Source organism: Heterodontus francisci, chromosome 10 (assembly GCF_036365525.1).
Source record: "Heterodontus francisci isolate sHetFra1 chromosome 10, sHetFra1.hap1, whole genome shotgun sequence".
Lineage (NCBI taxonomy): Eukaryota > Metazoa > Chordata > Chondrichthyes > Heterodontiformes > Heterodontidae > Heterodontus > Heterodontus francisci.
The window spans coordinates 45,417,019-45,441,217 of record NC_090380.1 but is presented as its reverse complement, the minus strand read 5'-3'; the positions used below and the strand labels follow the sequence as shown (position 1 = coordinate 45,441,217).

The 24,199-nt window shown below is 43.8% G+C and overlaps 1 protein-coding gene across 3 annotated transcripts in view; it reads right to left on the bottom strand.

The window, feature by feature from the left end:
- The window catches only part of LOC137374438 (cilia- and flagella-associated protein 47-like), a 777,638-nt gene that overhangs the window by 417,135 nt on the left and 336,304 nt on the right, over nucleotides 1-24,199 (bottom strand). For all 3 annotated transcript variants that reach the window (XM_068040550.1, XM_068040552.1, XM_068040551.1), the window contains one exon: nucleotides 2,589-2,680. In XM_068040550.1, the coding sequence (XP_067896651.1) occupies nucleotides 2,589-2,680 (92 nt within the window). The remainder of the gene's footprint in view (nucleotides 1-2,588; nucleotides 2,681-24,199) is intronic.

The window sequence follows — 24,199 nt, the reverse complement described above, 5'->3', positions numbered from 1 at the left end:
GGGCACCCATCAGTAGGTCACCCTTTCAGCTTGCCCCATTACAACCCTGCCCATTTCTCAAAGTTCTCAGAACCAGCTATCAATCAAAATCTGTACTGAGGCTGGGGCCTATCATTTGATCTGTGTCCAGGCAGTTTGCAACCATCTCTTTGATCATCCTGAAACAAAACAGCACAGATCTGTATCTCTCATAAATACTTTGGAAAAAAACAGCCAAACATCAGTAGCGAATGTGGGTAACCTTTGACAATTGCAAAAGATCTTTGTGATTGTAAATGATGGCCCAGGTTGAGTAACTAGTCAACACTTCAGAGAACCATTGTGTAGGATATTAAAAAAACTCCACTATGTGGAGCTCTTTCCAGACAACGAGTGTTCTGAGTTGATGATTTGGATGTTAAACCCTTAACATGCTGTTTCTAACAATGCACAGTAACAGTTCAAAATCGATATTAGACAAAAATGTAATTATTGTCAATCTTAATTTGCTTTTTCTGATATTTTAGCAGGGGTGTTGACCTAATTAAATTGAATGAGTTTCATTAAAATTGAATGGCTTTACTAAAATTGCAGAGACAGGAATTCCATTTGATTACATTATCCATTTGCACCACAGCAAAACTTAAAGGCCTCTGCTGTAACAAATATTTTTCTTGCTGAAAATGAAATGTTAACCATGCAAAAGATTAAATCAAACTGAAAACCTATTTTTCACACAAATTGCTCTTTATTCTCATCAAGATAATTGAAAATGAAGTTTCTTTAGTGCAGTGAATCGATGGGCTGCATTTTACAGGTCTGCCGCTGACGTAAACAATGGTGGTCTGTCTCCACATGTCGTGGAGCTGCCAAGGTATTAAATGCAGCAGCTCATTTAAATGGCTAGGGTGGTACACACCCCCAATGACATGGAGTGGGTGGGCGGCCCGTCCCCAGCTATGGCATCAGCAGCCTTTGCGCAGGCGCTGACGCCATTTTTAAAGGGCTTCGGGTCCTAATTTTCAATGTAAATATTTAAAGGAGGTTTTTTTTAAATTAAAATAATTGATCTTGCCCCCTCCCACCCACCTCCAACAACCATAGATTTAATTCTTTGCCCTTCCACTCACAAAATACTTACCTTGTGCACCTGACCTTTTGCCCCCACAAAGTTCATAAACTTTAAACTTTCAAAGTGATTCTTGACAACGCAGCTGGCGGGACGTCATCCGACTGCGCCAACGGGCTCCTGCTCTCTGCGCATGCGCTGCGTTCCGCACTGCCCGGACTGGTTGGCGCATGGATAGACGACGTCATTACCTAAATTGCCAGGACTGGTACACGCATGCCCAGATGACGTCATCGCATAACGCGGGAGAGCCAGTGGAGAAGCGGGGAGTGGGAGACAGCGGGGGGGGGGGGGGGGGGGGGGGGGGGAGGGGGGGAAGCGGGGAGAGAATGGGGTGTGGGGGAGAAGCGGGGTGTGGGAGTCAGTGGGGGGAAGCGGGGAGAGAGAGGCCGAAGACCTTGGTGGCGCTCTCCTCCTGCCTCCTCACCCACTCTCTGCAGCAATTCCCCCTGCCACCCCGATCTTCCACTCTCTCTGGCAATTCTCCCCCCCCCCCCCCCCCCCCCCCCCCCCGATTTCTCGCTCTCTCCGGCCATTCCTCCGCCCCCCCCCCCCACCCCACTCTCTCCGGCCATTCCCACCCCCCCCCACCCACACCACCCACCCTCTCGCCTGCCCTCTCCGGCCATTCCGCCTGCCCATTCTCCCCGGCCGTTCCCCCACCCCCCACCCGCTCTCTCTCTCCGGCCATTCCCCAGCCAGCCGATCACTCCAGCCATTCCCCAGCCAGCCGATCTCTCCGGCCATTGTGTGCTGCCATGTGTTTAAGTTGCCTTTGTGTGATTATTTGAGAAGTGCCATCTTTAGTCCTGGCAGCTGCCTGAACGTCGCTGACTGTGACGTTTAGGTTGAACAGGCTGCATTTGCTCACCACCTAGTGGCTGCATTGTCAGCAAATGCATCCTTAAACTTTACCCCTTCACACCATCCTCTAGACCAATGAAATTAATCTGACACTGTAGCCCCCTTCCCGCACTGAAAAATTTGCCTGCTCCCCCCTCCCTACCAGTGTTCCGCCTCGGATCCCCGTCCGGGGACGCAAAGGCATGGGAGTGCCGCCCACTGCCACCAATATTGCTAAGGAACGGATGGCGGGAGCGGGTAGGTCACTTATTTATTCATTTAAATGATTTTACATATGTAAATTCAGCTCTGTCGCCAAGCAGCAGCGGGGGGAGGGGGGGTGCGCGGGAGCTGCCACAAGGCCTCGACGCTGCCGGCAGTATTGGCTGGGCCTTCCCGGTGTTGAGGCCCGTGGCAGACCTCTGCCGGAGGCATTTTCCAGGCCCCCACTCCCCACCCTGCTATGACCACTGACGTCAGGGGGTCTGTAAAATTCAGCCCAATGTTTTCTTTAAGCAGTATCAATTAAAACAATATACTAAAACCAGTTCTTTCTTACATGGTCCCCAATATTTCAATTCTTTGAAGTGTAGGAATGGTCATTTTAAAACATGGTTTTAGTCCTGCAAAGACTTACAGACTTTCAGGTTCATATTTTGATCATCCAATCCATTTTCAGAAACATTCTCTTTCTTATCTTCAAATTCACTTGGTTCAGGCTGTAAGTCACTACAAAACAAATAAGATAGTTATTCACATGGAAAGACCTACATGTACCAAAGCAAACATATTCAACTTAATTCTAAATGTTTCCTTCTTTAAAATAAACATGTTACTGAGACCGACACCACCTAATAAAAAAGAGGAAGAATGTCAAGAAGTGCAGTGACACCTGTAAATTCTGGACACCTTTGGTTCTGGCATTAGCTGTCCTTTTTGTGCAGGTCTCCTTATTTTTTAAATGGTCATTGTATTTTTCAGTACATTGGGAAGTTCTTTACCCAGAATCCACAGCAGCAAAGAAGTCACTCTCTCCCTAAGATCGTTTCTCTGCCACTATGGTTGCTGGGTTAAGAGTTCCCCACTCCACAAAAGCTGCTTCTTTCACAAACCCAGCTGCTCCCTCACACTGACCTGTGTGTTCCATGTTTGAAGTTCTAAAAGGGCCTGATGCATTGAAAGCTGTCCATAATTCACAATTTGTGAATGTCCATGGTTTCAGATTGCCTCTTGAAGATTTTACCATGCAAGTCATTTGAGTCTCTCAATAAGTGTCCACTTTTTGCCGGAGCCTGTTTTTTGTTTTTTGGGAGTGTTCATTTATACAGGTTTCACTGTAAAATGCAACCAATATCGGTGGCAGAATGAAGTGAGCAGAATATATAACATTGAATATATATTGCACTCCACACTTGGTCAAATTCACCCTTCCTTAGGGGTCAAGCACTGGAGAGGTTGTGGCCTGAGAGGGAGGTAACTTTGGGTGCTCTTCCCTCATTCAGCCTTTGAAGGCCGCATAAAGTATTGCAGGGCTCATTGTCAACTTTTCTATGATTCTCACTAACAGCTGATCACACACCCTTGCGCACAAGCACATAACATTGGGTTCTGATGAAAGGTCATCAGCCTGAAACATTAACTCTGTTCCTATTTCGACAGATGCAGTCTGACCTGCTGAGTGTTTCCAGCATTTTCTGTTTTTATTCCAGATTTGCAGCATCTGCAGTATTTTGCTTTTGTATTGGTGAGGTGGGGTCTGAGAACTGAGTTAATTCCCCTGTCTTCCACTGCTGATTCTAAGAATTTCAGGGACTCCTAGGGGAGAGGTACCGCTGGGGTTGTGTTGGAATGCCTGCTGAACCCTTTTAAGGGGAAGGGTCATAAGTGTGCCTCTCTCCCAGTCATCAGGCCCCAGCCATTCACTGGATAGAAGATTTGGCCCAATCTGAGGCATAAACAAAAGATTGTATGCTGATCTTCAGAGCTCCTCAGCCCTCCTCTTTGGGTGCTACTCCCAACAGAAGCAGGCTTTCTCTTTCATAATTAATGACCCCATTCCAAGAAAATGGATCAAGATGACAGTAGAGTAAATGATGGGCAGAAGTCCAGGATTGATGTGTGTTGAAAGACTCTTCCATCATGGAGAACATCGCACCAAGCCTGATATGTCCTTACTTGACATCCACTAACCTGCACTTTCCAGGAGGAATCAGTGGATTATGATCAGGAGCAAGAACCCTGACTTTTTTTTCCCCTTCCCCTGGTCATAGCCATTGAGGCCAATTGTATACCTCTATGGCTGCCCTAGCTGAAGTCTTCTAAATCAAAAAAGAATGGAAATCAAAGTTACGACAATCTGGTGTGTATGGCTTTTACCCATGCTCCATTTATTTTCCTAGTAAAGTTACTAAAACATCTGACTGCAAGTTAATATAAGATTATGCCTCGGTCTAGTACCTTCTCATGTTTTCCTACATTAAAAGGTGCTATATATCTATAGTTGCTGTTTGTTAGATAAACCATTCTTTTATTCTTTCATGGGATGTGCGCATCACTAACAAGGCCAACATTTGTTACCCATTGCTAATTGTCTTTGAGGAAGTGGTGGTGAGCTGCCTTCTTGAACCACTGAAGTCCATCTGTGCAGGTACACCCACAGCGCTACTAGGAAGGGGGTTTCAGGTTTTTGACCCTGCAACAGTTAAGGTCCAAGTCAGAATGATGTGTGACTTGGAAGGGAACTTGCAGGTGAAGGGTTTCCCATGCATCTGCTGCCCTTGTCCTTCTAGGCGGTAAACGTTGTGGGTTTGGAAGGTGCTGTCAAAGGAGCCTTGGCGGGTTGCTGCAGTGCATCTTGTATATAGTATATACCGCTTCCACAATGCGCCGGTGGTGGAGGGAGTGACTGTTTAAGGTGGTGGATGTGTGCTATCAAGTGGGCTGCTTCATCCTGGATGGCAGCGAGCTTCCTGAGTGTTGTTGGAACTGCATCCATTCAGGAAAGTGCAGAATATTGCATCACACTCCTGACTTGTGCCTTGTAGATGGTGGACAGGTTATGGGGAATCAGGAGGTGAGTCACTTGCTACATAGTTCCCAGTCTCTGACCTGCTCTTGTAGCCACCGTATTTATGTGACTGCTGCAGTTAAGTTTCTGGTCAATGGTAACCCCCAGCATGTTGATGGTGGGGTTTCAGCGATGGAAAATGCCATTGAATGTCAAAGGGTGATGGTTAGATTCTCTCTTGCAGGAGATGGTCATTGCCTGACACTTGTGTGGCATGAATGTTACTTGCCACTTATCAGACCAAGCCTGAATGTTGTTCAGGTCTTGCTGCATGTGGACATGGACTGCTTCAGTATTTCAGGAGTCGCAAATGGTACTGAACATTGTGCAATCATCAGCGAACATCCCCATTTCTGGCCTTATGTTAAAGGGAAGGTCATTGATGAAGCAGCTGAAGATAGTTGGGCCTAGGACACTACCCTGAGGAACATCTGAAGCCATGTGCTGGGTCTTAGAAGTTTCGCCTCCAACAACCACCATCTTCCTTTGTGCTAGGTAGGACTCCATGCAGTGGAGAGTTTTCCCCCTTATTTCCATTGACTTCAATTTTGCTAGGGCTCCTTAATGCCACACTCAGTCAAATGTTGCCTTGATGTCAAAGACACTCGCTCTCATCTCACCTCTTGAATTCAGCTCTTTTGTCCACGTTTGGACCAAGGCTGTAATGATAATAATAGTAGTAATAATAGTAGTAATAATAATAGTTTAGGAGTTGTTTTAATTACTTTTTCTTAAGAAATACATAAGAAGTCACAGGCTCATCGGTGGTGACAAAGGAATTTGAAAGGTAACTGAGGCTATAGCATCACTCACTCTTATATTTACAAGCACCAATTCAAAAATTGAAACCTGTGAACTTTAGGTGGTGTCATAGAGGGATCAGTGCTGGCTGTTGCACCCATCACAAACATGCCGAAGCAAGTGCAAAATATGACTCAGGATACAGCTCACTGTAAGGTAAACTTGTATCCTAGTCTTGTCATAGAGGGCAGAGATGATGACTTCCAGGCCCTAGCTTTCAAAAGACAAATATTAGCTGAGATGGATTACAGAATAAGGGGGCACACATTTAATACACATTTAAAACTAAGATACGAAGGAATTTCTGCTCTCAGACGGTGGTAAATCTCTGGAATTCTCTACTCCAGAGAGTTGTGGAGGCTAGGTCACTAATTGTACTTAAGGAAGAGGTAGATAGATTTTTGAAATCTCGGGGAGACGAGGGTTATGCGGAGCAGGCCCGAAACAGGAGTTGAGGCCTGAGACAGATCAGCCATGATCTTATTGAATGGCGGGGCAGGCTCGAGTGGCTGAATGGCCTACTCCTGCTCCTACTTCTCGCGTCCTTGTGTGGATATTGAGAAAGTAAAAACAATACGAATTTCATCGAAAATCTCCTGGACTTATATACAGAATTCAAAACCAAGAATAAAACCAGCTCATATCATGTACTGTCATAGCAAAGGAATAAAACAGAAAATTAACTCAGCACAGACATGAGCTTCAATTTCTTTTCCAGAACTTTCTTGCAAGCAATTTTAAAGGTCTTCTGCCCGAGAGTTATTTTTATTGTAATGACGTAATATTAAAATTGTTCATTCAAAGCTTTCTATATGCCAAGAAAAATAATTGAGTGCATAATCTTGACGATATTTTCTGTGCTTATTAATTTTTCTTCCCCGATTAATATTATCAATGGTGCCACATTTGGCAAGAAAGATAAGGCAAGCAGACAAACAAGATTCTCAAAGCATTTCAACCAGATGAGTCATAGTTAAAGCACAATTTAATTCTAAATACATCTTTAACAGTAGAATTAACTACCGCAGATGTTATAAATTCCCAGGTGAACTATCTATAGGTTTCATTTTTCCAGTTTTCTGTAATTTCTTGTTGGAACTGACAACCCAATTGATTATCCACTTGCAATTAGCTCAATTGATTTGCACAAGGCTTTTTTTGTCTGTGATATATGCTGTAGAAAGACTGAAAATGACATACATCACTCTCCTTCATCATCACAGGGTTACGATCCTGGAAACCTTACCTAACAGCACTGTGGGTGTTCACCATATGGACTGCAGCAGTTCATGAAGGCAGCTCACCACCACCTTCTCAAGGGCAACTAAGGATGGGCAATAAATGCTGGCCTTGCTAGTGATGCCTATATCTCAAAAATGAATATCGAAACACTCCAGTAGACAATGTTCAATTACTAAATGAGAGTAAAAGCAAAATACTGCGGATGCTGGAAATCTGAAATAAAAACATAAATGCTGGAAATAAACAGCAGGTCTGGCAGCATCTGTGGAGAGAGAAAAACTGAGCTAACATTTCAGGTCTGTGACCTTTCATCAGAACGCTCTGATGAAAGGTCACAGACCTGAAACGTTAACTCTGTTTCTCTCTCCACAAATGCTGCCAAACCTGCTGTGTATTTCCAGCACTTTCTGGTTTTATGCTAAATGAGAGTCCCTTGCTCAAACATTTAACAACTCGCTAGAGAACTCTTAGGGAGGGAGTTCCAGGATTTTGACCCAGCGACGGTAAAGGAACAACTATATATTTTCAAGTCTGAATGGTGTGTGACTTGGAGGGTAATTAGAAGGTGATGGGGTTCCCGTACATCTGCAGCCCCTGTTCTTCTAGGTGGTTGAGGTCATGGGTTTGGAAGGTACTGTTGAAGCAGGCTTGGTGAGTTGCTGCAGGGCATCTTGTAGATGGTACACACTGCTGCCACTGTGCATCAGTGGTGGAGGCTGTGAATGTTTAAGGTGATGGATCGGATGCCAATCAAATGGGCTGTTTTGTCCTGGATGATGCCTAGCTTCTTGACTGTTGGAGCTACACCCATCCAGGCAAATGAAAAGTATTCCATTACACTCCTGACTTGTGCCTTCAGATGATGGACAAACTTTGGGGAGCCAAAAGATAAATTAGTCACTGCAGAATTCGTAGTCTCTAACCTACTCTTGTAGCCATAGTATTTATGTGGCTGTTAAGTTTCTGTACATACTTACATAAATAATGGACTAAAAAGGAAAAGTAAATATCATATTGCAGGGCAGATGATGTCTTAGGCAGCTTTAATAAAAAAACTGAAAATGCCAGAAATACTCAGCAGTTTTGGCAGCATCCGTGAAGAAAAAAACAGAGTTATCGGTGAGGTGTAGTCATTTCCCATGGGCTTCGGGACACCGAAGTCAGGACGAAATGGGAGTCCCGAGCCCGCACTTGTTGGCAGCAACACCAATAGCACAATCTTCCAGGAGACGCCCTTTTAATTGGCTGACTCCTCGCTCGACATCCTATTAAGGACAGTGGGAGGGCTCCCGATGCTGCCGGGCCAATCAGAGGGCTGGACGCTTTGGAGCCTCAGCAGCCCCACCAGGAGAGGTCGGTATTGCTGAGGCAGGGTGGGGACAGTGAGGAGACCTCAACATGGAGGCGCTCTCAGAGGTGTGAATCTGAATCAAAAATTGTGAGGGCCAAAGTCGGTAGGGAAACCCCTCCAGAGGAATCGTTTTAGCCGCAGGTGCAGCCTTTCCTGCTTGCAACCCAGTCAATGGGGTATGAAGCTTCTAGCTCTGATGGTCTCCCCGGCCTGTCACATGGAGGCCACCTCCACTGAGCAATTGATTCGGCCTCAGTCGGGGGGTGGGGGGGGGGCGGAGGGAGGGGTGCAGTGTGTCGGAGAGCAGGATGGGATGGTCGTTTTTTCAGGGGTAGACCATGCTGCTGGGGGTGGTGGCCCTCTGTGAGGGACAGGGTGCCCGATCAGGAGGGCCCCTCCCCCGCCCCCCAGCGCGCAAGGAGGCTGCTAGGTATTACTATCTGCCTCCCCAGGTGTCGAAGTGGCCAACCACCACTGGTAAAATACCAGCCGCGGTGGGAAGAGGCGCTTAAAGACAATTAATTAGCACAGCACATTACCCCCACCCATCTTCCACTCAATTTTACAACGCCCACGTTCAATTCAAAACCCTAGTCTTCATAACTCACAACAGAACATTTTTTGTTCATACCAAATATGCATCTCTTCAAAATCTTTTGGTTACTCACAAATTAAAACATTTTTGGTAGGAATTAAGATTTACAGTTGGTAGAACAATTTCTAGTGACAAAAGAAGTGCGGAATACTCATACGTAGTTTCAGAAGTTGGTACAATTGACTCTAATGTTGCACCAGTATTCAGATCACAGAGCAGTGCATTAAATCAAGAACTGAGGAACTGCACCGCAATGGCCACCATAGATGTTGATCTGAATCCTGAGAAAAAAGTGTTGCTTTTTGGAACAGAAGAACAAATACACCAATGAATTTGATAGGCCGTACCCTTTTATTGACCATTGTGCATGGTGTCCAGAAGCTGCTATTTTTTTAAAAAGCTGCCGGGTGTTTCCAGGGCTACTGTTGATGAATATCAGAATTGACAAGAGCAGGGCATCATAGCAGGTGTTAGGGATGTTGTTTTGATGCTTTAGTAAACAGACACCAATTTGCATTTATATAGTACTTTAACTTCACAGGACCATTGTCAAAATTTGACACAGAGATACATAAAGAGAGATTAGGACAGGTGACTAAAAACTTGGTCCAAGAGGTAGATTTTAAGGAGCATCTTAAAGGAGGGCAGGAAGGTAGATGGAAGAAGAGGTTTAGGGAGGAAATTCCAGAGTTTAGGGCCTTGGCAGTAGAAGGCACAGCTGCCAACGTTTGGAGGAAAGAAAACTGGGGATGTGCAAGTGGATAGAATTGGAAGAGTGCAGAGATCTCAGAAGGTTGTAGGACTAGAAGAGGTTACCGAGATAGGGAGGGGCAAGGGCCTGGAGGAATTTGAAAACAAGGATGTGAATTTTAAGATCAAGGCATTGCCAGACTGGGAGCCAATGTAGGTCAGCGAACACAGGGGTGAAAGAGACTTGGGGCTGAATTTTCGCCACGAGGCGGGAATCAAGAGCCGGATTTGTTTTCGGGTCATAAATCCACCTCCAGTGGGAAACTGATTTAAGTTAAGACTTTCACAAGGATGAGCCCTTAATTGATAGGGAGATGGGTTTCCTGCCCAATTAGAGCCAATAGAGAATGGAGGTGGGTCAGATGAAGTGTCAGACTGAGGGTGCTGGTTGTCCCAAGGGAGAAATCTGTTGAATGTGCCAAAGCCCTTCACAGCACCTGAGGAAAGCAAGATGTCACAGGAGAGCTAGAGGTCTGGCACCTTTTTTATTCTTTCACGGGATGTGGGCATTGCTGTCCAGGCCAGCATTTGTTGCCCATCCCTAATTGCCCTTGACAAATGAGGGGCTTGCTAGGCCTTTACAGAGGGCAGTTAAGAATCAACCACATTGCTCTGGGTCTAGAGTCACTGTAGGCCAGACCAGGTAAGGACGGCAGATTTGCTTCCTAAAGGACATTAGTGAACCAGATAGGTTTTTACAATAATCGATGGTAGTTTTGTGGTCACCATTACTGATTCCAGATTTTTATTAATTAATTGAATTTAAATTACATCAGCTGCCATGGTGGGATTTGAACTCATATAAACACACAAAGTGTAGTGAATAAGTTTGGTGAGCTTCCAGCACAAATAGCGGTATGAGAATATGATGTTGCGGCAATAACAGAAACATGGCTTAAATACAAAGAAACAAATGAAGTGTTCAGAAAAGACAGAGAAGGAAAAACAGGAAATAAAACAGAAAGTGCTGAAAATACTCAGCAGGTCAGGCAGCATCTGTGGACAGAGAAGCAGAGTTAAAGTTTCAGGTCGATGAGCTTTCATCAGAACTGGCAAAGGTTAGAAATGTAATAGGTTTTAAGCAAGTGGTGGGGAAGAGAACAAATAGGAAATAGTGTGATAGGGCAGAGGGCAGGGGAGATTAAATGACAAAGCTGTCATGAGGCAAAGGCAAAGAGAGTGCTAATGGTTGGTGGAGAAAGACAAAGCATTAGTCCAGAGAGATGTTAATGACAGAATAATGAACAGCCCTGAACAACATGAAAAATCACGTTTAAAGCAGGCACATGGTTAAAAAATAAATAAAAAAGGCCAGTCATGCTCTGAAACTGTTGAACTCAATGTTGAGTCCGAAAGGCTGGAAAGTGCCTAATTGAAGATGAGGTGCTGTTCCTCAAGCTTGCGTTAATGTTCACTGGAACACTGGAACAGGCCAAGCACAGAAATGTGGGCATGAGAGCAGGGTGGTGAGTTGAAATGGCAAGCAACTGGAAACTGGGGGTCATGCTTTCGGACTGAGTGGAGGTGTTCCACAAAGCAGTCACCCAATCTGTGTTTGGTCTCCCCAATGTAGAGGCGACCGCGTTGTGAGCAGTGAATACAGTATACTAAACTGAAGGAAGTACAAGTAAATCGCTGTTTCACCTGGAAGGAGTGTTTGGGGCCTTGGATGGTGAGGGGAGTAGAGGTAAAAGGACAGGTATTACACCTCCAGCGATTGCATGGGAAGGTGCCATGGGGAGGGGATGAGGTGGCGGGGTTAACAGAGGAGTGGACCAAGGTGTCGCAAAGGGAACAACCACTTTGGAATGTTGACAAGGGAGGGGAGGGGATGATTTGTTTGGTGGTGGCATCATGCGGGAGGTGATGGAAATGGTGGAGGATGTGGAGGCTGGTGGGGTGGAAAGTGAGAACAAGGGGAACCCTGCTGCGGTTCTGGGAGGGAGGGGTAGGGGTGAGGGCAGAAGTGCGGAAAATGGGTCGGACACGGTTGAGGGCCCTCTCAACCACAGTGCGGGGGCAATCCTCGGTTGAGGGAAATCGAAGACATATCAGAAGTGCTGTTGTGGAAGGTTGCATCATCAGAACAGATGCGTTGGAGACAGAGAAACTGGAAGAATGGGATGGAGTCCTTACAGGAAACAGGGTGTGAGGAAGTGTAGTCAAGGTAGCTGTGGGAGTTGGTGAGCTTATAATGAATATTAGTGGACAGCCTATCCCTAGACATGGAGACAGAGAAGTCAAGGAAGGGAAGGGAAGTGTCAGAGATCGACCATAGTAAGGTGAGAGCACGGTGGAAATTGGCTCACTTACGCTTGCTAGAAACTACATATATTCATCTGCAGGAACCTGTCCTTTGCAGGCAAAAGGAACATGTCCAGGCATTGTGCCTTTTTTGAATTAAACAAAAGCATGGGGGACAATAGTTCCTTGCTGCATTCTCCATGGCAAAACCTTGACCGATCAGAATCAGAAGGTGGCACAGTGGCGCAGTGGTTAGCACCGTAGCCTCACAGCTCCAGGGACCCGGGTTCAATTCTGGGTACTGCCTGTGTGGAGTTTGCAAGTTCTCCCTGTGACCGTGTGGGTTTTCACCGGGTGCACCGGTTTCCTCCCACAGCCAAAGACTTGCAGGTTGATAGTTAAATTGGCCATTGTAAATTGCCCCTAGTGTAGGTAGGTGGTAGGGAATATGGGATTACTGCAGGATTAGTATAAATGGGTGGTTGTTGGTTGGCACAGACTTGGTGGGCTGAAGGGCCTGTTTCAGCGCTGTATCTCTAAATAAACAAAAATAAATAAAAAACTTGCCATCCAACCTTTTCTCATGTAGTGTAAATTGTTGCTCCCTTTGCAATTTGTCCTTCTTACATCTGTCCTGATGAGTGCAAGACCAAAAGTTTCAACACCATGTCTCTTTTTTCAGCAATACAGAGCAGAATTTCAAAATTTGCCAATGATACCAAACTTGAAGGAGTTGCAAACATTGAGGATGATACAAATCGACTGCAACAGGACATAGATAGGCTAGCAGAATGAGTAGACACGTGGTAAATGGAATTTAATACAGACAAGTGTAAGGTGCTGCATTTTGGCAGAAGGAACAGGGTGAGGCAATATAGAGTTAATGGCACAGTTCCAAAGAGTGGGCAGGAATAGGAGGACCTGGAGGTACATGAGCATCAATCTTTGAAGGTGGCAGAACATATTGACAGAATGATTAGTAAAGCACATGAGATCTTGGGCTTCATAAATTGAGGCATTGAGTATAAAAGCAGGGAAGTTATGCTGAACCTTTATAAAACTCTGGTTAGGCCCCAATTAGAGTACTGCGTCCAGTTCTGGTCACCATAAGGAAAGATGTGAGGGTCCTTGAGAGGTTGCAGAGGAGATTTACCAGAATGGTGCTGGGAGTGGGGGATTTTAGTTAACAAGGTTAGGTTGGAAAAGCTGGGGTTGTTCTCCCTGGAGCATAGGAGATTGAAGAGAGATTTGATAGAGGTGTACAAGATTATGACAGGCTTAGATAAATTAGAGAGGGAAAAACTGTTCCCAATACCTGATGGTACAAGGACCAGGGGAACACAGATTGAAGGTTTTGGGCAAAAGATGCAAGGGGAATGTGAGGAAGAACTTCTTTTATGCAGTGAGCGGTAATCACCTGGAAATCGCTACCCACGAGGGTGGTGGAAGTGGAGACAATCAATGATTTTAAAGGGAAAGTGGATGGTCACAAAGGAAATAAACTTGCAGGGCTATGGGGATTGAGTGGGTGGACTGACTGGATTGCTCCACAGAGAGCCAGCATGGACCCGATGGGCTGAATGGCATCCTTCTATGCCATAAATGACTATGACTACTGATTTTCATAATGCTGCAATATATCCATTGGAAGTATTCATCTGTTCAGCCATATATTGTTCCAAGAATCTTCTGCTCAGAAGTAATTGCTGACACTGCAAGCTTAACTTAAGGCTCCTGTTGATTGGAATTTATGCAATTCACTGGAAGATAAACACTCTCCCAACATGAACTGATATTCTGAAGAAGGGTCACTGACCCGAAACGTTAACTCTGCTTCTCTTTCCACAGATGCTGCCAGACCTGCTGAGTGATTCCAGCATTTCTTGTTTTTGTTTCAGATTTCCAGCATCCGCAGTATTTTGCTTTTATGAACTGATATTATACATGTACACTCGATTTCAGCTAATCTGAATGAGCAAGACAACTACAAACTGGCATGCTTAATAGCAATGTGTAAAACATGCCAGAACCTTTATCTGTGGCCTTATCAATCATTTGTTTTTTAGAATGAAAATGATACCTCTCAATGGTAACACAAATATTTTTTAGTCTACAGTATAAATGTCAGCAAGGTCAATGTGCATATTGTTGACAGATGTATTTTATGCAGTTACATTTGCAACACTCCCTTTGTAAATTCGTGAATAGTGCAGAATTTTTCATTCTGTTACTTTTAAATGAACCAAGCACAAAAACGTATTCAGAAGCCCTGTTTTAAATATATAAATATACTGTAAACAAAAAAAGATTAACTCCGAGACCTATAGGCACTAGCATCAGGGCAAATAAAAAGAAAAAACTAAGAACCAAAATAACTAACTGCCAAGAACCAATTGAACACAAATTGCAGGATCCCTTGTCTTTTTTTAGTTCATGTGAAACTCTTTGTTCCAATTCTGTTCAGGCCAATTGTCAATTCTTTTGTTACACCAATGACTGCGTTTGTATTGCTTCCTACTCTAGCTTTAATTTGGAGAATAGACAATTGAGCTTCGAGCACCTTGTCACATCCTAAGGACATCTGGAAGCACTTCACATCTAATAAATTACTTCTGAAGTGCTGTCAAAGTTGTAATATAGAAAAATGCAACTATCAATTTGCAAACAGCGATATCCTATAAACAGCAAAAGAGATAAATGACCAGATTTCTAGTTGAGGAATGAATGACAGGAGAACTCACTGTCCTTCTTCAAATTGTGCCATCAGATCTTTTATGTTTACCTGAATAGGCAGACGCCTCATCTATAAAATGGCACCACAGTCAAAACAGCATTCCCTTAGATTTGCGCTGATGTCACTGGCCCAATGTCTTATAATTTCCACCTCACGTTCAGTATATATAACACCAAGCCCCATATCGGTGTCACCTGGTTGTTGCCTTACCCCAGTAGGCTCTGATATTTATCAACAGTGGCCCCAAAAACATCCACTTCCCTAGATTATGTGCTCAAGCCCGGAGTAGAGCTTGAACTCAATCTTTTACATTTGAGATGCAGATTGTTACTGACTGAGCTATCCTGACACAAGCCAAAAGACTTGTAGGTTAGTAGGTAAATTGGCCATTATAAATTGCCACCAGTATAGGTAAATGGTAGGTAAATATAGGGACAGGTGGGGATGTGGTAGGAATATGGGATTAGTGTAGGATTAGTATAAATGGGTGGTTGATGGTCGGCACAGACTCGGTGGGCCGAAGGGCCTGTTTCAGTGCTGTATCTCTAAAACAAAGACACCTGGAGAAATCCATAATTATACAAGACATTACCACCCATTCCTTAACTTTAAATGGTGTAGTTTTGCATCTTCCATCCCTTTCCATCCACCATTAGCTTTCCTCAGATTTATTTCAAGCTCACAGATATCCATAATTATTTTAATTATGATCCTTCCCAGTTTTGTTGAAAACACCCCATTCTCTTTTCTCAGTTTCTCCATTTCTGGAATATCTACTCCGATGATTCCACCTTTCATGCCGGAGCTTCTGAAACAACCCTTCTATAGAGACTGTACCTTGACATGATGGGAAGGCTTGCATGCTCCTATGACTCCAACAGCAATGGAGGCAGGAGTATAGCTTCTGGGCAAGGTGGCCTAAACAACGCAAGTCAAAAGGTAGGAGTGAGACTAAAAGCAGTTCACTCTACCTCCTTGAAGGCTAGTATCCTGTCTGTACAAAAATGCCTTTTGTAACAGTATAAACTAAGATGAGTCTGCTTCAGATTTGCAAATATAAACAACAACTGTGGAAAACTGCGATTTGCTATGTCATGCTAGGCCAAGAATGAGGCACATTAATTTTGTCATGAACATTGATTGTAAACTGTTACTGAACTGTTGAACAGATCGGCCTTGACTAGAAGGGACTTTGCATATTGGCAGATGGTGTTTGGAAGGACAAAGCAGCCATTCCCTGACACATTAAACCCACAATGGACTTTTGATCACCAGACGTTGAAGGTGGGGGAGCTGGTATTTCAGACTGACTGCTAAGATGGCTGAATACACAAATGGACATGGTCCAACCAAGTCACATGACTAACCTACTGGGCAACCTGAGTTTTTTGAATTTGTACAAACAGTTTGGAAAGTCTGTTTGCTCCTGGACTGAGAAGATCTCTCTTCTGTCTGCTCCCATCTCTTTCTCACAAGCCTCTGAATCCACTGAAGACACATGAACCACAAGAGAGAAAAGTCTCCTACAACGAACAAGGTTTAAGAATAATACTGGGCCCAAACGAAAAGCAAGATCTACCTACAATCAAGGACTCCACAGTGAGCTTGAAGAACTGTAACAACAACTCTTCAGATATTGCCTCAAACTTTTCCACTTTATTTTTTCTTCTCTTTTCTGTCTCTATTTGCATGTGTGTATCGCATATGCATGCTAGCGTGGTTGCGTTGTGTATCTGTAGGCGTTAATAAATTAGAGTTTAAGTTTAAATATAATAAATTTCAACTTTTCTTCTTTAAAACTAAGAAAGCCTCATTGTGCTGGTTTCTTTGCCTTATAATTGGAAAGCGGTGAATAAGGATTCACCAAGGTGGAGCTAAAAACATGGTGTATTTAAAATTAAGCCTGTTACACTAAGATCAGGTGATGGCTGAAAGGGAACCTTAGACCTCTTTCTCACCTGGTCGTAACAGCTAGGTGTAAGGCAAGATGATACACTGATTGCAGTCAAATATCTTGCTATGAAGTGACAGCTATGGAAGAAATGGGTTGCGTCATATGCCATTAGGCAAAGGAGACTAATCAACTAACTAACCAACTTCTGAATTAAAAGCTTCATTGAGGTTTTCCTTTCTCTGTAGTCGAGAAGTCCCTTGACTACATTCGTTCAATTTTCTATGCCTGTACTCCCAACAGTCTCAACATCCACCAGTATAAAAGCAAAATACTGCAGTACTGGAATCTCTGCCCCATTATGTTTCCTTTCTCTTTGCTGGTTTTGTTTTTTCTCTTTCTCTTGTTTTTCTCTTTTATTTTGTTTTCAGATGCCAGATGTTCATGATTCCGCCATTCACAACTCCTCTAGACACATTGTTTGTTTCTTCACTTGTCCCATTACCACTCCCTTTAGCTTGCATCATCAACCCTTTTTACATTTAATCTCTCCTGCCTTCCATGCTATCACACACCTTGCGTAAAACCGATTACAGCTCTAACATTTCCTAGTCCTGAAGACAGGTCATTGGCTTGGAACACTGGCCCAAATTTTATCTTCAGTCAGTGGCCCCACCCACCGGCTAAAAATTGGGGGTTGAGCTCACTTCTGCCAGGCCTGGAAGCTACACTGCAATTTTGCATGACCCAGGCCCTTAATTGGCCTCGGTTGGGACTTCTGCCCCTCTGAGCAGCAAGTCCCACGTCCAAGAGCTGCCAGCCAATCAGAGGGCCAGCAGCTTTTTAGTCCCAGTAGCGTCACTGGAATCGGTGGCCACTGCTGGGACTGCACCCAGAACGAAGAGAACAATGGGCATCGCCCTTCAGGAAGGTAAGTGGGATCTAGGCCTTGGTGAGGACAATCGGTTGAGCCCCAGCAAGAGGGGTGGGGGTCGGACTGGATTGTCTTCCACCACCTACAACATGATCTCTGATCAAACACAGCTTTTCTCATTACTCCTGAATAATCCTCACTCACTCTTTCATTACCCTACTGCCCTCTTGCCCTTTCCCAAACATTTTTCCATGCAAAGTGTATATTTGCTTCATCCCATATGATTATCTAGAAACACAGATATCTTATCAATACACAATTTGCATATACTTCCTCCAGTATTGTATACCAGGTTTGCCGCTGATGGTGTGATTTTTTTCTTTATTAAGGAGACCAAAGAACAATTAGATGACTACTTTGCCAAATATCTCCATTATTTCTCCAAATATCACAATATTGTCCCTGTGACTCACCATTTCATTTCCTCTTCCCATTCTCACTCTGACCTTTCTGTCTTTGGCTTTGCATACTACTACAACCAACCTCAATAAAAACTTTAGGGATACTTTTCTATCTTCCTCTGTGCAGCCCTTTCATCTGAACATCAACCTTAGCAACTTCTGCGATTAACTGTCTCTGGACTCACTTTTCTTTCTTACTGCCATTTCACAGCCTGACTGAAATAGTCTTTATATTGCACAACACTAAGTACTGGAAGCTGGCCATTTGGCCCAAACAGTCCATGCCAGCATCATCTTTACATCTTTTTAATAAACTGTTCACTAGCTTTTAAACCTGCCATATTGTAATAGGAGTTGGTATTCTGTACTCTTGACAACACCTAGTATTCTCCCCGTCCCTATTTTATTTGTTAACCTGCCTTTCTATTTTGCTCACAGCAGAAGATTTTCACCTGAAGCACCAATTTGTCTTTTTTCTGATGCACAGCTAGTATATTTCCAGCACTTTAATTTCACATCCCCAGCATCTTTTTTTAAATACTAACATGATCTATTTTAATTATTGGCCTGCTCACACACATTATTGTTGATTCTGGGCTGAATGACCAAATTGAGAATTCTGGGACAACTGAATGGCATTCATATTTTATTTGCACTAACTATATTCAAAATCAACCTGAAATCCATCCAGCTCTGGGTGTATTTTTATATTCAGAATCACAACACATTGGCTTAGCTTGTCATACGTAGATTTTAACTTTATCTCCAATTTGTTACAGATTTGGATTCAATATGAACCTTCATGTAAATAGGATTTATGTGGCTGCAATAAAGTTTCTGGTTGTGGAAATTCCTACGATCCAGAATGCAGCCTTAAAGTTACTTCAGACATAACTTTCCTTCAGTGCATAACTCTGTAGAAAGACATAATAATTCGTGGCAAGTTTCCTCCAAGCATGCCACCATTCTACATAAAAAACAGCATGAATACAGTACACAATTGATCATGTGGCTAAGGATGTCAAATGAGATTACTTAATGATTCATTCAGTAGAACTGAACTGCATTAGAAAACGAACTGCACAGCATTTATTAATTTGATACTCATTTGTATAAATAGGACATAGAAAATGGATTCCAATAAAATAAATATTAAATTGATGTTCTATTACTCAGGAAAACCCTGAAGGTTATAAGATAGCATATTTCCCTCCACAAACTATATTTTAACCTTCAGAATGTGGCTTCAAATTTGTAATTACAGTTGTCTTGTTTTGCTAGTAAGGTAACGCAGCAAGAAATATGCACGACTGTGACCTTTAAAACTCATTTCACAGGATACTTTACAATTCATTCTATGACAAATGAAATACGAAAAAAAATATTTTATATGACTCACAGAAGAGAGCTACTCATTTACTCATTTCATACATCTGCCCTATATAAGTTACACTTTCCAGTCATGTCAGCAATAAATATAAAACTTTACCTTAGAGTTTGGTTGTATAGATCCAAAAAAAAGAGGAATAAAGATTCAGCTACTTTAAGCCAAAATGCAAACTTGATTTTAGGTTGATGACCTTACATCAGTTGTTAACTCTGTTTCTCTCTCCACTGCTGCCTGACCTGCTGAGTATTTCCAGCATTTCCTGCTTTTATTTCAGATTTCCAGCATCCGCAGTACTTCGTTTCGATATCACTTAAAGCTATTTTCCACTGCTTAAAGCCAGACTCCATTTTTTAAAGAAGAGGTGCATTCTGGCTGCAGCTGGTGCTGGAAGTAGCTGTGAAAAACTGTCTAAGCAGGAAGAACATTGAATTATAGGCGCAAAATGGCAGACAGCAAGGCCCAAGGATCTCTAATGCAGCACTGAAGGCCTTGGTCCTGCAACTGGACAGGAAGAGAGAGGTCCTCTGACTGCAAGGAACGAGGGGAACCCTCAGACACTCCAAAGGCATTGGGAGCAGATAGCCATCACAGTCATTGTCCTCAGTGTAGCCCCAAGGACCTGGATGTCAAGGTCAGTGAATGTTTCTTCAAATGCCATATCCTTACAACTGAAGCACGAGCCTCACCTACTGCTCCATTCACCACACCCATTTCACTTACCTACCAACAATCTCTCACAACCATAACTCATACCTCACATCCATAGCTTCACCCCACCCTCATGCATTTAGCACTGCTGCAATCCTCACATCCACATCTCACAGGCTGCACGCATTGCTAGGCACATTACCCAAGCACATTACACCACATTCACTGACACACTTCCCAACTGGCAGAGGACAGGAATGGCTGAATGTCCTAAACCCAATGGAGGAGATGGTGCTCACCATCACTGGAATAACCATGACTAAGGCCATGGCCAGAGGCAGGAATGAAACCATTGAAGATGATGGTATGCTCATACCTAATACTCATTCTCATAACCCATTTCCCACGATCCAACAATCTGCTGATTTATAAGTTGTAGATGGCCGGAGGATGCACCTCTTGTTTCACCCCAACTCCTTACCACATCCACATCCTTGTGCCTTTCTCCTTTCAGATATCCAAGCACTGCCATCTGGCCAAGAAGCAATGCAGGAGCAAGAAGTGGAAGAGGAAGAAGAGACTGATGATGATGAAACACCGTCACTTGATTTCACACTCACAGTCACCGGCTCAGATACTGGCATTGTATGTACTTTAAAGGATGACTTAGAGGTGGGATCTGCCTCTAGTTCAATCAGTCATTGGGCATGAGTGGCCTACAGCTAGAGCAGGGGAAAGAATAGCACAGGTGCCAGTTTGCTGGCAGGCAAGTTCGCACACAGGTTCTACTGCAGAGGACTCAGATGAGCACGTTGACTGGGCAGCCTACTGAAAACGGCTGCTGGATAAGCACACTGAAATGCTTGGTGCATTGGCAGGCTTGCCAGAAAGCCTGTGGTTCTTATCAAGGAGCACAGAGGAGTCTAGCGTCAAGCTTGCACAGAGTTTTGCCCAGAGCTTGGAGCCCATCCTTTCCAGCATGAAATGGTGGCAACTCCATTACCACACCTGTGGACTCAATCATGATGCCTGATGGCCAATGTCTCAGCTTCCATTGCAGCACAAGCAGAAGCCACCGAATGTCTGAGTGCTGCAGTACAAGCTCAGAGTGAAGTCTTGCAAGCTCAGCTTGTTGCCACACAAGCTCAAATTGCTGCCATCATGGCTGCGAATACTAGTGTTCAAAGGGGCTTGCAGGGTGTCACAGAACTCAAGAAACCTATTCTCCAACAGATTACAAGGCTAACTGAGACGCCACCCGAGAGGAATGGCAGTGGCTCAGTGGAAAACAAACCTGCTGTTCTCCCTCGGATGACAGCTTTCATCTTCCCAGCAGTCATTCCACCAGTGTCCATGCTGTTACATAAGAACATAAGAAATGGAAGCTGGAGTAGGCCATTTGGCCTTTGTGCCTGCTCAGCCATTCCACAAGATTCTGGCTGATCTTCCACCTCAACTCTAGCTTCAGGAACTATCTCCATATCCTTTAACAGTTGCCAAAAATCTATCAACCTCTGTCTTCAGCATCCACAGCTCTCTGAGGTAGAGAATTCTGAAGATTCACAACACTTTGTGAAGAAATTTTTCCTCATCTCAGTTCTAAATGGCAGACCCCATATTCTGAGACTGTGACCCATGTTCGTGATTCCCTAGCCGAGGTAAACACTTTCTCACTACCTACCACGTCAAGTCCCTTAAGGATTTTATGTGTTTCAATTAGATCACCTCTCATTCTTCTAAACTCCAGGGAATATAGGCAGAGTCTACTCAATTTGTCTTCAGTGCAATCCTCTCATTCCAGGAACCAGTCTAGTGCAAGTATGTGCTTCCTTAGGTAAGGAGACCAAAACTGCACACATTACTCCAGGTGTTGCCTGACCAATGGCCTATACCACAGAATCACAGAATTGTTACAGCACAGAAGGAGGCCATTTGGCCTATCATGTCAGCACTGGCTCTCTGAAAAAGGAACTCCCTCAGTTCCATTCCCCTGCCTTCTCCCCATAACCCTGCACACTCCTCCTTTTCCTATAACTGTCTAATTCCCTTTTGAATTCTTCAGTTGAACCTGCCTCCACCACATTCTGAGGTAGCGCATTCCAGACCTTAACCACTCACTGTGTGAAAAAGTTTTTCCTCATAGCACTTTTACTTCTCTTACCAAATATTTTAAATCTGTGCCCTCTCATTCTCAATCCTTTCACAAGTGGGAACAGTTTCGATCTATCTATTCTGTCCAGACCCCTCATGATTTTGAATACCTCTATCAAATCGCCTCTCATCCTTCTCTCCTCCAAGGAAAACAGTCCTAACTTCTCCAAACTATCTTCATAATTGAAATTCCTCATCCCTGGAACTATTCTCATGAATCTTTTCTGTATTCTCTCCAATACCCTCACATCTTTCCTCAAGTGCGACATCCAGAACTGGAGGCAATACTCCAGCTGAGGCTGAGCTAGTGTCTTCTACAAGTTCAACATAATTTCCTTGCTCTTGTACTCTATGCCCCTATTAATAAAGCCCAGGATACAGTATGCTTTATTATCTGCTCTCTCAACCTATCCTGCCACTTTCAATGACTTATGCACATATACACCCAGGTCCCTCTGCTCCTGCACCCCTTTTAGAATTGTACCCTTTATTCTATATTGTCTCTCCATGTTCTTCCTACCAAAATGAATCACTTCACATTTCTCCGCATTGACTTCATCTGCCACCTGTCTGCCCATTCCACCAACTTGTCTATGTCCTTTTGATGTTCTACACTACCCTCCTCACAGTTCACAATGCTTCCAAGTTTTGTGTCATCTGCAAATTTTGAAATTGTGCCCTATACACCAAGGTCTAGGTCATTAATATATATCAGGAAAAACAAGGGCCCAATACTGATCCCTGAGGAACTCCACTACAAACCTTCCTCCAGCTCGAAAAACATTCATTAACCACTACTCTTTGTTTCCTGTCACTCAGCCAATTCTGTACCCATGTTGCTATCGTCCCTTTTATTCCATGAGCTACAAGTTTGCTCACAAGTCTATTGTGTGACACTGTATCAAATGTCTTTTGAAAGTCCATGTACACCACATCAACAGTATTGCCCTCATCAATCCTCTCTGTTACCTCCTCAAAAAACTCCAGCAAGTTAGGTAAACATGATTTTCCCTTAAGAAATCTATGCTGGCTTTCCTTAATTAACCCGCATTTGTCCATGTGACTTTGTCCCGCATTATTTTTTCTAGAAGTTTTCCCATCACCAAAGTTAAACTGACTGGCCTGTCATTGCTGGACTTATCTTAACAACCTTTTGTGAACAAGGGTGTAACGTTTGCATTCTCCAGTCCTCTGGCACCATCCCCGAGTCTAAGGAAGACTGAAAAATTATGGTTTGTGCCTCGGCGATTTCCACCATCACACTCCCTCAGTATCCTTGGATGCATCTCATAGATAGAGAGATACAGCACTGAAACAGGCCCTTCGGCCCACCGAGTCTGTGCCGACCAACAACCACCCATTTATACTAATCCTACATTAATCCCATATTCCCTACCACGTCCCCACCATTCTCCTACCACCTACCTACACGAGGGGCAATTTACAATGGCCAATTTACTTATCAACCTGCAAGTCTTTGGCTGTGGAGGAAACCAGAGCATCCGGCGGAAACCCACGCGGTCACAGGGAGAACTTGCAAACTCCACACAGGAAGTACCCAGAACTGAACCCGGGTTGCTGGAGCTGTGAGGCTACAATGCTAACCACTGCGCCGCTGTGCCGCCCATCTCATCTGCTCCTGGTGCTTTATCCATTTTACGTACAGATAGCTTATCTAATAGTTCCTCTTTAACAATTTTAAACCCCTCTAGTGTTTGACTTACCTTCTCTTTCAACATTGCCTGGATTGCATCTTCTTCCTGGCTAAAGACAGATGCCATGTATTCATTTAATACCTCAGCCAAGCCCTCTGCCTCCATGTGTAAATCTCTTTTCTGGTCCCTAATCTGCCCCACTCCTCCTTTTACTATTTATATGCCTATAGAAAACTTTGGGATTTCCTTTAATGCTAGCTGCCAATCTCTTTTCATGCTCTCTCTTTGCTTCTCTTATTTGCTTTTTCACTTCCCCTCTGGACCTTCAGCCTGGTTCTCAATAGTATTTTCTGCCTGGCATCTGTCATTAGCACACTTTTTTAAATCTCTACCT